Below are 17,653 nucleotides of genomic sequence, written 5' to 3' on the forward strand. Positions count from 1 at the left end.
CAGTCACCAGATCTAAACCGGGTGAACACATTTTGGACAGATGGGTTAGACACATATGAAGTATCTGGTGAAATGTGGTTCCATACTGCCATCTTGTGGTGACATAGAGCAGCATGTCTGGTTTATGCTGTCTGTGTCAGGAGAGCTTGTTACCTGCAGTTATAAGGTTAAATTATTTAAGTTTGTGGAGTGACTGTTTACAAATCTATCTAGCTATGAACATGTCACACTTTTTACTCTCTAACCCTAAAAATTTTACAATGTAATAGGCACAAATGAAAGTGGACAGTAGCCTATGGCAATCCTCAAGACAAAACACTCAATCACTGTGTCAATAATATCAATACCTTTGACATATATCTGCTTGGCTAGATTATAATGATTCGTGACCTCTCCCTCCTACTCCTGTCTGTGTGATTACAACACTATTGATAAATAGGCCTTTCTGTGCGGAGTTTGCATGTTCTCCCTGTGCTTGCATGGGTTCTCTCCGGGTGCTCCGGCTTCCTCCCACAGTCCAAAGACATGCAGCATAGGTTGAGTGGTGTCTCTAAATTGCCCGTAGGAGTGATTGTGTGTGTGTGTGTGTGTGAGTGGTTGTTCGTCTGTGTGTTAGCCCTGCGATGGACTGGCGACCTGTCCATCGCAGGGTGACCTGTCCAGGGTGTACCCTGCCTCTCGCCCGCAGCCGGCTGGGATTGGCTCCAGCCCCCCGTGACCCCGTTTGGGACTAAGCGGTTTAGAAAATGGATGGACTGTGAGGGAAATTTATTGCATACATTCATTCATATTCTCGTGTGACTTTTCTGCTGAGACCAACTGTGGTCTCACTCACGCTGGCATACCGTAGATCTGACACCCTGAGATTCATTTTGACTCTGTGATATATTTCTCCTCTGTGCTCCTTTAACACCAGATCCAGACTCAATGTCCTGTGGGGGAGGGTAACAGGTTCTGCAATATGACTCATCTGTTTCTAAACCTATGTTACTGATATTTCAGAGTGCCATACAACTGCACAGTCATGATACAGATACACAAAACATGTCTGATGTATTGTGAAGCATTGTCTTTTGCAGCCACAGACTTCAGACAGTTACTCCAGAGACAAGTGGTCATTTGACTGGGACTTTTGTAGTTTTTTTTCTGTGCATTCACACTATTGATTTTACATATTTAACAAGTCCGGTTACAGTATTGTGTGATGTCTTTCGCTGGGGGACGTTTTCTTGTGCTACACTCTTGCTGAATTCATTAAACACAAAATGATGTCCTGATACACATTGGTCAAATATGTATTTAGCATACAGATCAATGGCACAAACATGTTTACATGCACTTCTACTTGTTTTAAAACCATAAACCACCTATAGGGTGCATCACTGCAACATACATGTACATGCTAATGGCTTCACTCCCCAAGTATGACTGCTTAAAATGTTATGGGATTTTTTTTTTTAGCATTTGCTTACTATCAAAATGTTGCAGTGTATTATTGGAGTTTTTTTAGAGTATTACAGTAAACTGTAAAGTTACAGAAATATCAAAAAAAACCTATTGCATAACTTTGTTGATGATAAAGAGCAAAATCTGATGCAATGAAGTACAGTCACAATTATTTTACCTTACATGTACATGAATGTAGGATTTCGTAAATTCAGCCTCTAGACTTCATTATCCCTATGTATAGTAATGCAGCATTATCTATAAGTAGAGTTTTCAAAAATGATTCTTACTCTACATCATTTCAGATACTGACTCCTAAATAACAGCTATATTTTTACATTTCTATTTGCATATATTTGAGGAAGTGACTTCTACAGACAATGCTTTGGTGAGAATTTACATCAGTAAAGAGGTTGTAAGGATAAGGATAATCACCTTTATTGGCCAAGTACAGTGCCTTGCGAAAGTATTCGGCCCCCTTGAACTTTGCGACCTTTTGCCACATTTCAGGCTTCAAACATAAAGATATAAAACTGTAATTTTTTGTGAAGAATCAACAACAAGTGGGACACAATCATGAAGTGGAACGAAATTTATTGGATATTTCAAACTTTTTTACACAGCTCATCACCCTGAACACACCATCCCCACTGTCAAACATGGTGGTGGCAGCATCATGGTTTGGGCCTGCTTTTCTTCAGAAATGGCTTTCTTCTTGCCACTCTTCCATAAAGGCCAGATTTGTGCAGTATACGACTGATTGTTGTCCTATGGACAGCGTCTCCCACCTCAGCTGTAGATCTCTGCAGTTCATCCAGAGTGATCATGGGCCTCTTGGCTGCATCTCTGATCAGTCTTCTCCTTGTATGAGCTGAAAGTTTAGAGGGACGGCCAGGTCTTGGTAGATTTGCAGTGGTCTGATACTTCTTCCATTTCAATATTATCGCTTGCACAGTGCTCCTTGGGATGTTTAAAGCTTGGGAAATCATTTTGTATCCCAATCTGGCTTTAAACTTCTCCACAACAGTATCTTGGACCTGCCTGGTGTGTTCCTTGTTCTTCATGATCTTCTCTGCGCTTTAAATGGACCTCTGAGACTATCACAGTGCAGGTGCATTTATACGGAGATTTGATTACACACAGGTGGATTCTATTTATCATCATTAGTCATTTAGGTCAACATTGGATCATTCAGAGATCCTCACTGAACTTCTGGAGAGAGTTTGCTGCACTGAAAGTAAAGGGGCTGAATAATTTTGCACGCCCAATTTTTCAGTTTTTTATTTGTTAAAAAAGTTTGAAATATCCAATAAATTTCGTTCCACTTCATGATTGTGTCCCACTTGTTGTTGATTCTTCACAAAAAATTACAGTTTTATATCTTTATGTTTGAAGCCTGAAATGTGGCAAAAGGTCGCAAAGTTCAAGGGGGCCGAATACTTCCGCAAGGCACTGTATGTTACACACAAGGAATTTGTGTCCGGTAGAGAACCGATGGCAGCCATCTGCAATGCCACCTTCCTCCGATGGCTCTAACCATCGGGGGGAGGGGGTGCAGTGTCTTGCCCAAGGGCACTTCAACATGTAGACTGCCAGCACCGAGATTCAAACCTTCAACCTTTTGGTTGGGAGACAACTGCTCTACCCACCGCACCACTTTGTCCAGAAGATGTTTGGTTCTTTTTAGTGTGACAGCTTAAGAGTATGCTAGTGGACACAAGTGTGATGAAGGATGCTGAGAAGGAGGCTTTAAGTGCCTTGTTAGCAGGCATGTCAGGAGAGGTAGAGTGGAAAAGACATATGGGAATCTTTGGAAATGTTCCAGTTCGGTTGGATGTGAACTGGGGAGCCACATTTGAGTTCAAAACCAGTTCTTATTTCAATACAACTGCTGCTGCTAATATTGTATGATGAAATGTTAACAGTAATGATAATTTAATGTTCTCATAATTGCAGAAAGCTGCCAGTATGATTCAAGTACAGCTGACTAAAACAAAATAAAATTCTAGGGTAAACTCTTCCTGGCAGCTGTGCATTATCTGATTACCTGATTTTAAAGAGACTTCTGAATTCAGAGACACTGAGAAGATCAGATCAGATGAACCTTTATTAGTCATAGACCAGAGAATTGACAGGGCTAGAGCAGCAAAGGGAAAGAAACAAGGCACTCAGTGATAAAAGTAGAAAAAGTAACTAACAAGATATTATCAATACAAACAATATAAAATATAATACAAGTAATATTTAGAGTACATATTGCACGTCCACTTGGAGCAATGTTGGCTGTGCAGCAAGACACCAGCAGGAAGGACCTGCCACAACGCTGCATCATGCACTTGGGGTGAAGCAGTCTGTCACAGATGGAACTGAATGGGGTAGGGTCCTTGTGTGTGTCAAAGAAGGTCCTCAGGAGAGCTTGCTTTGGCCTTTCTTGCAAAGTGCCTCATTGTTGTTTGAACAGTCCAGTTTATTGTTGAGGTTAACACCCAGGTACTTAGAAAAGTGCACTGTCTCAATGTCCATTCCCTGGGTGCTCACTGGTGTCAGAGAGAGGTGTCCGCTCCTGTGGTAATCCACCACCAGCTCTTTGGTCTTCCCCACACTGATCAGGAGGCAGTTCTCAGACACCAGTCCAGAGTCCTAGATCAGTTGTTTGTCCTACCTGTCATGCTCGTCTGTGACGATCATGGAGCCATCAGAGAACTTTTGCAGGTGACAGTTCAGTGAGCTGTACATGAAGTCTGCAGTGTACAGGGTGAAGTGGAATGGTGCCAAGACAGTTCCCTGTGAGGCCCCTGTGTTGCAGACTACCATGTCAGACACACAGTCCTGTGCTTTGACATAATGTGGTCACTTTGTGAAGTAGTCCAGAATCTAGCTTGATAAATAAAGGTCCATCCCTATGTGCTCCAGCTTGTCCCTGAGAACCCCTGGTTGAATGGTGTTGAAGGCACTGGTGAAATAAAAAAAAAAACATGATTCTCAGTGCTCCTAGACTTCTCCAGGTGAGACAGAGCTCTCTGTAGGCAGTAGATGACAGCATCATCCACCTTACCAGGCTGGTAGGCAAACTGTACATGGGCAAAAGATGAACTAGGTTGTGATGTGATCTCCTGAGAGAAGGGAGGGGTGATTCAAGTGAGGATGAGGAGCTGTAGTATGAGAATTATGAAGACATCTACTGGAGACATCGGAGCACCATCATTTCCATTCCAGATTTCAACTGGGAGGCAACAAAGGCAGTGACTCAAGGTTACATAGTCACCTTATCTGGTCTTTCCAACTGTGGGTATTGTTCATCCAGGGGTAAGTTTAAATGCACTACTGTAATTTGCTTACTGACATTTCTGCTTACTCTAATTGTTTGCTATTGTGGTACTTAGTGTACTTTTGTTTTATAAGTTACAGTTCAAATCTTATTTATATCTTCCATCCATTGTCAGTCATTTCAGTGGTGTTAAAACACACTGTGTACATTTGTTGTACATAAAAATAAAACAGTTATTTGATATTTTATTATTGCTTTGACATAGTGACACATAAAATCAATAGACTGTAGACTGTTCATAGACTGTATATGATCAATCGCATTGACCAAAAACTACAGATAAATAGTACTTCCACAGCTGGAAACATGCAAAAAGTTTTCTTTCCACCTTAAAAGTTTGAATAAAAAGATATTTAGTTCATAAAAACATTTGCATTACATACTTCTGCATCCCTGGTTTGCCGTAAAATCTCAAGCAGCTCGGTTGTGCTGAGGAGGAGGCCTACACAAGTGGGAGCTAGCTCTTGTACAACCAGGCTGGAAAGACATTTCAGCCAATGACCATGTCATTACTGAACATCGCCAGCTACAGAAAACCATCCCCTGATGCTGTGGAGCACCATCAACTGGCAGACACGCTGAATGTGTTTTACTGCAGGTTTGAATAGCAACATTTCAAACCCCTCACTCAACTTCAGACACCCTGTCAGCAGCTGCTCCACCTACAACCTCCTCTTTGTGGACTTTATTCTCCCAAACATCCTCCGCTCCAAACTTAACCTGCTCACAGTGTCTGCCCTCACCTGTCAGTGGATCACTAGCTTTCTGACGGACAGGCATCAACAGACAAGCTTCTCTTACTGCACTCCTTCAAGGGAAAACACAGTAAGGGCAAACCAAACTGCAGTTTTCACTGATGCTGAACATTTGGCGCTGTGTGGGTTTGTTTTGTTTAAATTTAGAATATTTGTTTCTGTGCTGGGATGTGTGCTCTCCCCTCTACTCTCCTCTCTCCACACCAATCTCGCACAACTTTGTTGCCTATGAAAGCACATTGACAGCCACTGTACCAGAGTCGAATTCCCTGTGTGTTCAACATAATTGGGCAATATAGTTGAATCTGATTCTGATTTTTAAAACATTATTTTTGCATCCACTTGGAACTGCCAAAGAGCAAAGTGGCACAGAACATCTTTCAAGGAAAGCAGCTTAAAGGGCTCACACATAAACAGTAATTATGTGTCGGTTTGTACTGTATGATCTCAGATCACCTCATTCTCTATTCTGCTGACTCAGAGCTAATGGAGCTGCAGGGAATTAAGACTCACATTCCCCACTCCCATTGGGACACTGCTGCCCTAAGGCACAAGCATTCACATTTGATATCTGCAGCAAAGCAAAACCGCTCCACATCTCATATCTGACTTTTAAACTGCTTTGTTGAATTAGACACCATCTTTACAAGCTACTGTCACATCCTCAATAATGCTGTAAGTGAAATGTATAAATAGTTCTGACAACACACACATTAACCTCTTTTATTGCTATTATTCATATTCATACATCAAATAAACATGCATAGTGGTAATATTTATTTACACTAGGTTATGCAAACCAATGCCTATATTAACATGGCACTACAGTATATAATAAATACAGCAAGATGTCTAAGGAACAGTGAGAATGGTAGTCAGCGTCACCTTGAGGCATTATTTTACACATCCCACAACAGGAATAAAAAGGGTAGCAGCAATAGGCATTGTCTATTTTTCTGTTGCCCCAAGTTGCTGAGACATCTTTTCAGATATATCTTGGCATTGTTGCCCATAATGTTAAGTTTCATAACTTTATGTAGTATTCACACCTTCCTTGGGTTTTTCATAACCATCCAAAATGCTGTCCACTCAGAGCAAAATGATACTGGTGCAACCGTGGAGCCATGGGACATTTGATGTATTTGGGCCTTGTGTATGGACCAACTGTGTCACTGGGTGACAAAAACATTCTTTTTGCATCCACAATGATGGAGCTTTACTGGCTGCTCCAGTTCCTGGCTTCATATTGGCATTCATTTCTTGCACTATTCACTGAGATGATAAGTATCAAAACTCCAGCTGTGGTGCTATACTGTATAAAACATGAGTCTGTGTTTTATCACATTTACCTTTTCAGCAGGTCAGTGCACACCAACACTCACAGATCAAACACGGCTCAGTCAGATGCAAATGAACAGTGTCATCCTTTCAGAATAAAGTACACAAAATTGGAAATGAGAACAGAAGTCTGAACATCCTGTCCCCTGTCAAAGTTACACAATTAACAATTAACACGTCCGTTTACAGTAATAGCCTCAGCTGAGCATTTTGATGACTCTTTTCTACCATATTAAACCAAACAAAACCCACACTTTGTAATCATGCAGAAACAGAAACTAAAGCAAATTCTACTTTTCTATTGACATCAGGCAAAGAGAGCAGTCAAAAAGCTTGGTAGCTAAAGGCATATAAATAGATTAAAATATGAGAATCAATGCAGTTAATATAAGAACAGTTTAAAAGGCTATGATACTGACAATTTAACTTGCCACTATGTTCAATACACATTGACAAGTAGCCTTAAAACAGAACCTCTGAGACTTTCATTATTGTAAATTGGACCGTTAAATGCAGCCTCATTTAAATGAGTGAGAGCATGTCACAGCAATACTCAAAACAGAAATAAACAAGCATGCGGTTCAACTAAATCCTGTTTTCTATCTGAAATATGATGAGTCATGTTCTACTGTTCACTGATTGCATGCTATTTCAGAAGTCTCCTATGAATACCAAACATGATATTACCATTTGTAAATATACCCTCATAGTTGAGGAACTAAAGGGAAATCAAGTGGAACAATGAAATCAAATTGGTTCACTTCACTGGTGAATCACCTGAACTGAAACACTTGAGACTCACAAAACAGAAGATGACAACATCTTAAAAATTTGATGGGAGGAGTGGCATCTCTAACATCCAGAATATCTAGGTGTTTTTCCATTTGGATAATGCACAAATGATAACTTCCTGTTCAAATATTTCATTCTTATTCAAATCATTCTACAATGTCTAACACATTTTACAAACGCACAGTTTTCACAAAAGTGATTTTGTTCATTTTAGGTAAAGATTATCATACTGATTGGTGTACATATGGTTGATTCCTGACTAGTTTGTTTTTAATAAGCTATTTGATGACATAGAAAGGGGTGTTTTTTACATGATTTGACAGCTGTGATTGACTGTCTGATACTGCAAATCAGATTACCACCTCAGGTTGTTATATGGTTGCACGTGACACAAAAGCAGGATGGCCACCCCCATATTAACAATATTTTGGCTTCTCTTTTACATGGTAGTAGGAAGTGGTGACATGTCCATTTTTACATACAGTCTATGGTCCTAGTTTGTTAGTTAGCTAGCATAATGTAATCCTGTTAAACTAAAGAGAAGTTAGCTACTGTATTTATACATTGCATATTTGCAATGTTACCTAGTTGGCTGATTTAGAATCACCTTTGCATATTTACTGATTACAATTTGGTAATTTAATTATAAATCGTTTGGGGCTGCATGGGCTGTCTCCCTTCTAAAACAATAGATTTATGTGATAACAAATGCCATCACACTGTTTATGATAGTCAAACCTCCAGAATATACCTGAAGGGAGCCAAGGCCACTACATTTATAATGTCAAGGACAGAAAAACTAAATACAGGCAATGTTGGACAGCACGGCACTGTGAAACAAAAATAACTCATGGAAGGACACAGAAGAGACTGATTCCAACAGCAAAATGACCGTCATTGGAAGACTGGCTTTCCCTTTAAATGTTGTACCTGAAGACAGAAATGTAAAAAAAAGTTAGTAACAACAATCAGTCCATCAATAGAGAATAAAAGTGGACCAGGCATTTGCTTTCTCTCAACAATGCTAGCATGTTCTGCCATAAAGCCTTAAATTACAGCTCCATCTTGTGTTCCAGAAAGCAAACATCAGCATGGTGATAAATATACTATAGAGAAAAAATGCATACTGGCCTTTTTGCTTTATGTTCTCTTCCTCATCTCGAGATGTACCAGAATTAATTGCATCTTTCCAGTGCCAGGTAGGCCCACAACCAGATGCACAGTATAAAACTTAAAATAATGACTAATTCTGGTACATATTATTATTTTAAAATGGGGCTGTAATTAAAAGGCATTACACCCCTCCCCCCAAACAACTCTCAGTACAACTTTGCTCATGAAAATGTAGAATGTAGAAATTAAACACGCTCATCTGAGAACACACCTACGTAAATAATATTTACTGTCCATATATACAGTAAAATACACTCTTGTCTACATACTGTACACTGTCTGTCTCACACTGTCTGGGACACGTGCTGCACTCAATAAATGCTAAAAGTACAGATAATATGTCCAGTAGAGCAGGTTCACAATGACAAAAGACAGGGGGAAGGTGACCCTGGAATAGTTGTCTATGTGGTGTGGGTTCTCCACATGACAGCAGTTTATGGAGTGGAGCACTTTGCAAAGTGTGTCTAGAACAGTGAGGCACCAGTTGGTGGGTTCCGGAGGTGATGCCTCAGGCTTAGGCTTACTGCTCGAGGGGCTGGACTGGCTCACAGAGAGTTCTGTGGTGGCAGGAGCTGGGGAAGGAATTGCAGCAGTCTCCTTGCGTCTCTTGGCTCTATTGGAGTGACTGGAGATGGTGGTGACAATGCCGTTGATTTCATCATCAAAGTCATGAATTTGGTGAGCGTACTGTAATAGAGTAAGAAGTGAGAAGATAGAACGAGTTTCAAATTAAAACAAAACATGATGCATCTAAATCTGAAAGCTTGAAGCACTTGCTCAACTTACCCTGAAATGCTCATGATGATGAAGATAATGATGGTGATGACGATGATGACAGTGACCACCATCATGAAGACAATGACTATGACCATAACAGTAATGACAACAATACTGAACAACAAGACTGGTCAGGAGGCTCTCACCATGAGCATGTGTGAGTTGGTGTGTGAGAGGGTACAAAAGTGGGCCACAGCATATTCAATGAGCGCCCCAAAGATAAAGCTGAAGCAGATTCCCAAGTAAACATCAATGGCCTTGATGAAGCAGTTGGCATTAGGTAGTGACGTCCGGGCCCCCATCATCAGAGTGGTCATGGTCAGTACTGTGGTCACTCCTGGCACAGAAAACACATCAAAATACCGGTAAACTATAGATCCTCTGAGGAACCACTGAACCTGTGGACAACCACCCAAAGTATACTGTATAAAAGAATGCTTTTATACAAAATCAAAACAGTAAAGTGTACATAGTGCACAATATATTCTAGTGCAGTTACTGCAATTATATCAAAAGGGAATGAAGTGACTGCACAGCGCTGCAACTGGAGATATTCAACACTGTGGTGCACATCCTATGAATACAGTTTGCCTTCAGTACTGAATTTCTCTTAGAGACCTCAGTGTGCAGTTACAGTTGACTTAAGACACCATAAATTCCTAAATCCTGCATCTGAAGAGATGAGTGGCAGATACGTCTTGTCTTTCTTGTGTGACCACACCTGGAGCTTGCATGTATCCTTAGACAAATGTTCCCATTTGAAGAAATTCTTTATTTGCTTTCCTGCGAAGAATTAGATAAACAGACTAGACTCAAAACAGACAGACAGGTTTGCTGAAAAGTAAAAAAAAAAAAGAAGCCTACCCACACCTCAGCAAATGATCTGCTGTACCTTGTTTGGTCAACCTCACAATAATGACAGTACTCCATGTTTAAACTAGAATTACCCCCTCATGGTTGTATGCATCCCACAAGCAGTCAATGTCACAAGAATTTGGCCGATGTGAGGCAGGACACAAGGACCCTGACCTTTGATGACCAAAATCTAAGTACAAGTGGACAGTTGTCCCAAATTTGACAAAATTCCCACAAGGCATACCTGAGATATCACATCCCCAAATTGGGCTGGATGGACAACCTGAAAACATACTGGTAGGCCAAGCCGGCAGGTTCCCAGTTTCCACTCTTAATGTTTATCTAAGCTACTCAGCTGCCATCTCCATATTTATTGCCCAAACATGAGTGATATCAGTGTTCTTATAAAACTCTCGGCAACAAAGTGAATACAGGCATTTTCCAAAATGTCAACCCATTTCTTTCACTAAGTCAGACATGATCAATCTAAGTTGCACAGAGCACAAGAATCTTCTCCATTGATCTCACTAAAATAATCCCTTTAAAAATCCCTGTGCTATGTAGTAGGATATTTTGTTTTGAGCACTTAGTGTTCTCTACCCTGGAGGATTGGTGGATCTCATTCAACAGAAAGTCTGTATTTGGATGTTGCCACTATGTAACACCAGTGTGACAGATGCTATCTTCCCCCTCAGCTTTCTAAAATCAAACCCAAACCAATATTTGTGCTCACTGAAGGAGCAAATGTCTTATACCTGTGTAATAATAATAAACAAATATCAAAAACTGGAAAAAGAAAGAGAAAGATGTAAAATTCTCTATCTCATGACAACAGTGCCTACAATGACACACAATACCCAAGTAAGGTTTTGTGCAATGTGAAAGTATGTCATTTGCTCAGTAAGGCACATTTTCACATTTAAGTGAAAAAAAGAAATTCTTTTCCCCATACCTATACAAATACGTGCTGGAACAGATGATAAGGAAATCCAAAAGGAAACCCATGAAAGAACCACCAGCAGGCTTGAGGGGACGTAAGTCTCCAGGATGAAGTACAAAATGTTCCTTTTCAGCTCAAAGTGGAAGACCAGCTTGGGGTAACACCCTTTGGGAAGAAACACAGAGTCATTGTACTTTGTAAAAAAAACATGTGGTGTGAATAAGGGACTCTAATCGTTAAATATTTAACAACATCATACTGATATTAACACAGTATAACTCTAGGAGTAACAATATGCAGTGGTTTTGAATGTCATTGTTACCAGTTTCATAGATGGCTTCTGAGACAGATGTGTAGTGGCCTTCTACTGTGTACTGAGCCAGCTGGAGACTTTCTAAACCACTGACAGACTCATTTCCTCTGGTCCAGTAGAACATGACATCATTGATGTTGTAACCCCCTGTAGGTGACAAAAAGAAATGACAGGCTAGATTCACATTACAGGCCTCAATTCTCAATTGTGATTTTTTTTCCCGGGTCACATTCCTGCCTGTAACATGCATCCAACCTCATGTACACCACTAAACTGTCACACATGCACAGATTTAACTGAAACCTGAGTCACAAAAGTACAAAAACAACATTTAACTGACAGACAAATTGTGCAGTAACTGCTCAGTTACATGTTCCTTCCAGTTTGGCTTGACCAGAAGCCGCTCCATAAATGTCCAACAAATTTGAAACTTCCTCTTCTCTCCACTGACCCCTGTCGCTGCTGCTGCTTCAAATAAAGGCTAATGTTGCTCCCCATCTGATAGATGTGTGGCTATATAGGAAACTATTAGCAAACATGATCACCATAAAACTTTATAAGGTGATATGTCAGTGTAATACAGTAGATAAAACTAATGGCCCATTATATGTCTTATCCTGCAACCATTTGTGGTTCAACAGCTTGAGCAGTAATATCAGTCAGTTGTTAAATGACCAACACAACAAAATACACTCTACTCCAGGTGGAAATATCACCAGCACTTTACAAATTAACCTAAATTAAACTGCTTTAGTTTATAATTATGGTGCTGCTGATAATAATCATGACAATATAGAAGCAGTACTAAAAGTGGCAGTGTTGGGAGTAGCTGAGAATGTTAATGCGCTGCTAAAGTCTGATCCTGTCACAGTCCAGTTGTTTGGGATTGCACCCATATTGGGTGATAAATCACAGTACCTCTAATGCTAAATAGGTACAATGAACACATTGCAACACTAATTTTCATATCTGCAGTGAAAAGAACATGAATTTGAAATAATCCAATCTGACACTGGATGTAGACAGGGGAAGCAATATTAGCCCATTAATTACTGAAACTGAGTTTGATGGCATTTGTACAGTATATTCACAGCAAAAAAGAAGGTTCTTGCATCACACTAATCATTCATATCGCACTGAGCCCAGAACACAGTCAAAGAAGCCATAGCTACTGTATGAGTTTTTGATAAAGGGTCATAAATATATAAATGTGGTTCTTTTAATGATTTTGAGATTGCAATCCATGCTTTTATCACTTCCCATCTTGACTATTGCAATGCTCTATATTATGATGTTAACCAGTTCTCCCTCTCTCATGTTCAGATGGTTCAAAACGCTGCTGCTCGTCTTCTGACATGTACCTACCAGAAAATTTGAGCATATAACCCCAGTTCTGGCTTCTCTCCACTGGCTTCCAGTCTGTTTTACAATTGATTTTAAACTGTTGATGTTTGTTTTTAAGGCTCTTAATGGTTTGGCACCATCTTACCTCACTGAATTAGTGCATTGGCACAAACCTACAAGGTCCCTCAGATCTTCAAGTCAGTTTCTTTTAGAGGTTCCTATGGCCGTGCTTTTACTGTTGCAGCCCCAAAATTGTGGAACAGTCTACCTTTTAATGTTAGGTCAGCTACTGACCTGACTACTTTTAAATCCTTGCTTAAAACATATTTATTTGCCTTGGCTTTTAATACACAGTAGGGCCTGATGCATGCCTTTTAATTTAATTTATTGAATGTGTGTCATCTGTGTGTCTGTGTTATTGTGCTGTTTTATTTTTGCACTGAACCTATTTATTTTATTTTAGTTATTTATTGTGATTTTATTCTGCCTATGTAAAGTACTTTGGTCAACTGCAAGTTGTTTTTAAAGTGCTATATAAATAAAATTGATTTGATTTGATTAACAAAGCCAAACATCTGTGGTGTATTTTCTTAATATATCTGCAGAGGAAGCAAGAGAATAAGAAAGAAAATGCTGTCGTCTTAAAACGGAATACACTTCTATAATCTAGAGATGCTCATTAATTTGCTGTCACATTCCCCATTTAAACCCATGTGGAGTCATGTATTGACCAGTATGAGGCATGATGCTGTGAGCAAAAGTCATAAATGGATAGGATATGCTATGCAAGAGTTGCATGAGGGTACATTTGCCTTGTAGCCCCTTGAAAACAAGCAGCCAGAGTTTAAACAAGACCATCAAAAGTTCATTTCAAGGAAATATCCCAAAAAGCTGTGACTAACTTCCTTTATTGCTGTCAGAACACACTAAATATTTTACCACAATCCTGATCTAAACGCCCCTCACCCTCCCACGATACCACACTCTTTAAGCCTTCCTCCTGTGCAGAGGATTCACTTTTAGTTCAGCATTAAAAAAAATAAATCCTTGAATATACATCTTCCTAAAGGAACAGAGACACAGAGCAAAATAAAGATAAGACTGAAGGAAAAGAGGAACAGAGAGTGACAAAGAGAAAACAGGAGAGACCAAGCAGCAGGATGAGAGAGATTGTGGAGAGGGGTGGAAAAGAGAAAGAAATGCCGCCAATATTTTGCCTTGAATTGTGCAAGCAACAGAGTAAGGATCCATTATCATTTTAGTTACCTAAGTTTAAACTCCAGATGTCTTTTTGTCTGCTAAGTGGGACTGGAGCTGCCATTAAATGTTTTATTTGGCACTGAGGTCCTGGTGGGCTTCTGGCAGGGATCAGGCTGAGCTCAGCCTGATTGACTGTCATTTCAAAGCACTGTGCAAAAGTAAGATGTAAAGCAACCATGGCAGATGAGTGAGGGAGCCAGAAAGGAAGGGGGCTTGTTTCTCACCCCATCCCTTGCACTGCCAAAGAATCCATCTCATCATCTAATTTCAATAATAATTTGCTTTTCCACTTGAAACCAATCACATTCGTCAAACCACTTCTCTTATTCCAGTAGAATGTGAGGAAATTCCAGCATTTTTATCAATAAACCATTTTAAAACCTACAGTAACTCTTTGTGAAACCACAACTTTTCGTTGACATTTTCTTTTCTTTCTATGGATTAAACAAACAAGACGAGGTATGAAATTAGTCATATTTCGAGGTGTTAATCTTTGGACATCTGTGTTTTGGAGTGAACCAGGGTAGCTGTTTACCATTGCTTTAAATCTTTATGCTAATGGCCACCTGCATCTAGCGTCATACTTAACAGATGCATGTACAGTACAAGTGACAATCATCTCATCCAGCTCTGGCCAAAAATGTAATTAGGCATATTTCCAAAAGTGCTGAACTATTCCTTTAAAGGATAGACATACGTATCTGAGACCAGGGGATGACAGAATCATGAGCATAACAGATGATCTGAGTGAAGAGCAGGAATCCACCCTCGCTCTGAAATCTGTTTCTGTTCCTACAAACCCAAGCCTGTGCACTCTCCCCTCTGTAGGTTGTCTGCTGTCTGACATACAGTATGCATGTCATCTAACACACACACCAGCAGGGAAGCAATTAGCCATTTAAGCCTTTTTTTTATCACATTCATTTGAAGTGTTTCTCATCCACCAACTCTCACATTTCTGATTGTGTCTATCAAGTGTGACGTGTCCTTACAGCTCTCTAGTTGAAGTGTGCACGTCTGCTTGTCCATGGGATACTTGGTCAGATCCATGTTACAGGCCACAGTGGTGGTAATCCTGAAAAACAAATATTAAAAGAATTTCATGAAAGAAGATACCTAAATTAAACTACCGTAATTTCCGGACTACTGAGCGCACCTGACTATAAGCCGCACCCACTAAATTTAAAAATAAAAAAAATTTGTACATATATAGGCCGCCTTGTCTATAAGCCGCAGGTGTCCACGTTGTAACATGAGATATTTACACAAAAAGATGTTACATAGAAGCCAAGCTTACGTGCAGCAGCTCTATTTCCTTCTTCGACAGCCAGATCGATCGCCTTTACCTTGAAAGCTGCATCATATGCATTTCTTCATGTGTTTTCCATGATGAGGGTGTGTGCATGAAGCCAAAATGACTGATCTGAAGAATTTAGTGTGAGTGCATTTGATTTAATTCGAACAGTTTCATTGGTCCACTGTGACCTGTTCGGTAATTTCATTGGTCTGATATGACGAGGCTAAATGTATTGGCGGCATGAAGCTCGTTAGCCCGTAAAAATCCATAAATTAGTCACATTATTGTTTAAGCCATGGGGTTCAAAGCGTGCGAAAAAAGTAGCGACTTATAGTCCAGAAATTATGTTTTGTACTAAATTCTATGGTGCATAGGTATTAATTTCAACAAACAAATTAGCCTTTTAACCTTTATTTTATTAGATGAATCCCACTGAGGTTAACACACTTTCTCAAGGGTGACCTGGCCAAGATGGCAGCAATAGAGGTTAGTGACTTATTCCTCTGCTCTTAGGTTGAAGATGTACAGATGGTAGATGGCTTAATTTTTAATATGAACTAATGCATGAAGAGAGCCCATTATTGACTTGAAACAGCATGATGTCAACCCTTAGAATTGCTATCATGCCAGTGTGGTCTAAAGTGCAACAAAATTCTAAGAATGATGCAAATTTACATTACATGCAGAGATATAGTGCTTTTTGTACATGAAATGAAGCACACCTATGACAGGTGCATGCATGGTTAAGTTGTGACTAGTTTCGAGAGCCATGTAAACCCTTTGTTGTACATTTACATACATTAAAATTAGTCTGCTCTGAAAGCCCACACAAATGTTGGACTGACTATTCTCTGGTGTGGCAGAATAACACGGTGAATCAGTAGCCATTTGTCAGAGGGCTAATGTTAAATATTCATGTGAATTAATGAAAAAACTGTTACAATAATAGCTTTGGGACAACCACACATGAGAATAATTTAGTTACTCATTAACTCATACGTTTTCTGAATAATATCCCAAATTACAGTGAGGAACAGAAGTATTTGAACACCCTGCGATTTTGCAAGTACTCCCACTTAGAAATCATAGAGGGGTCTGAAATTCACATTGTAGGTACATTCCCACTCTGAGAGACAGAATTGAAAAAAAAAAATCTGGAAATCACATTGTATGATTTTTAAAGAATTTATTTGTTTTGCACTGCTGAACATAAGTATTTGAACACCTGAGAAACAGCAAGAATTCTGGCTCTCAAAGACCTGTTACTGTGCCTTGAAAAAGCCCACCTCTACTCCAAGACCAAAGAGCTGTCAAAAGACACCAGAGACAAAATTGTGGACCTCCACAAGGCTGGAAAGGACTATGGGGCAATTGCCAAGCAGCTTGGTGAAAATAGATCAACTGTTGGAGCAATTGTTAGAAAATGGAAGAGGCTAAAGACGACTGTCAGTTTCCCTCGGACTGGGGCGCCATGCAAGATCTCACCTCGTGGGGTATCACTGATGACAAGAAAGGTGAGGAATCAGCCCAGAACTACAAGGGAGGAGCTGGTCAATGACATGAAGAGAGCTGGGACCACAGTTTCAAAGGTCACTGTCGGTAGAACACTACGCCGTCATGGTTTCAAATCATGCATTGCACAGAAGGTTCCCCTGCTCAAGTCATCACATGTCCAGGCCCGTCTGAAGTTTGCCAAAGACCATCTAGATGATCCAGAGGAGGCATGGGAGAAAGTCATGTGGTCAGATGAGACCAAAGTAGAACCTTTTGGTCTAAACGTCACTCGTCGTCTTTGGAGGAAAAAGAAGGATGAGTTGCATCCCAAGAACACCATCCCTACTGTGAAGCATGGGGGTGGTAACATCATGCTTTGGGGGTGCTTTTCTGCGAAGGGGACAGGACGTCTGCACTGTATTAAGGAGAGGATGAATGGGGCCATTTATTGTGAGATTTTGAGCAACAACCTCCTTCCCTCAGTCAGAGCATTGAAGATGGGTCGTGGCTGGGTCTTCCAACATGACAACGACCCGAAGCA

General features: G+C 40.1%; 1 protein-coding gene across 3 annotated transcripts in view; it reads right to left on the minus strand.

The window, feature by feature from the left end:
• Positions 1 to 6,310: 6,310 nt before the first annotated feature.
• Positions 6,311 to 17,653, minus strand: part of LOC109962413 (gamma-aminobutyric acid receptor subunit pi) — a 38,684-nt gene continuing 27,341 nt past the window's right edge. For 2 of the 3 annotated variants that reach the window (XM_020604106.1, XM_020604115.1), the window contains 5 exons: positions 15,314 to 15,396; positions 11,727 to 11,864; positions 11,417 to 11,569; positions 9,756 to 9,946; positions 6,311 to 9,519 (listed from right to left, as the gene is read on the minus strand). In XM_020604106.1, coding sequence (XP_020459762.1) covers positions 9,154 to 9,519; positions 9,756 to 9,946; positions 11,417 to 11,569; positions 11,727 to 11,864; positions 15,314 to 15,396 — 931 coding nt within the window. In that variant the 3' untranslated portion in view covers positions 6,311 to 9,153. Of the gene's footprint in view, positions 9,520 to 9,618; positions 9,947 to 11,416; positions 11,570 to 11,726; positions 11,865 to 15,313; positions 15,397 to 17,653 lie in introns of all 3 variants that reach the window. The other variant, XR_002275255.1, reaches the window with a different exon arrangement.

Source organism: Monopterus albus, unplaced genomic scaffold, assembly GCF_001952655.1.
Source record: "Monopterus albus unplaced genomic scaffold, M_albus_1.0 scaffold3.1, whole genome shotgun sequence".
In the NCBI taxonomy this organism is placed as follows: Eukaryota; Metazoa; Chordata; class Actinopteri; order Synbranchiformes; family Synbranchidae; genus Monopterus; species Monopterus albus.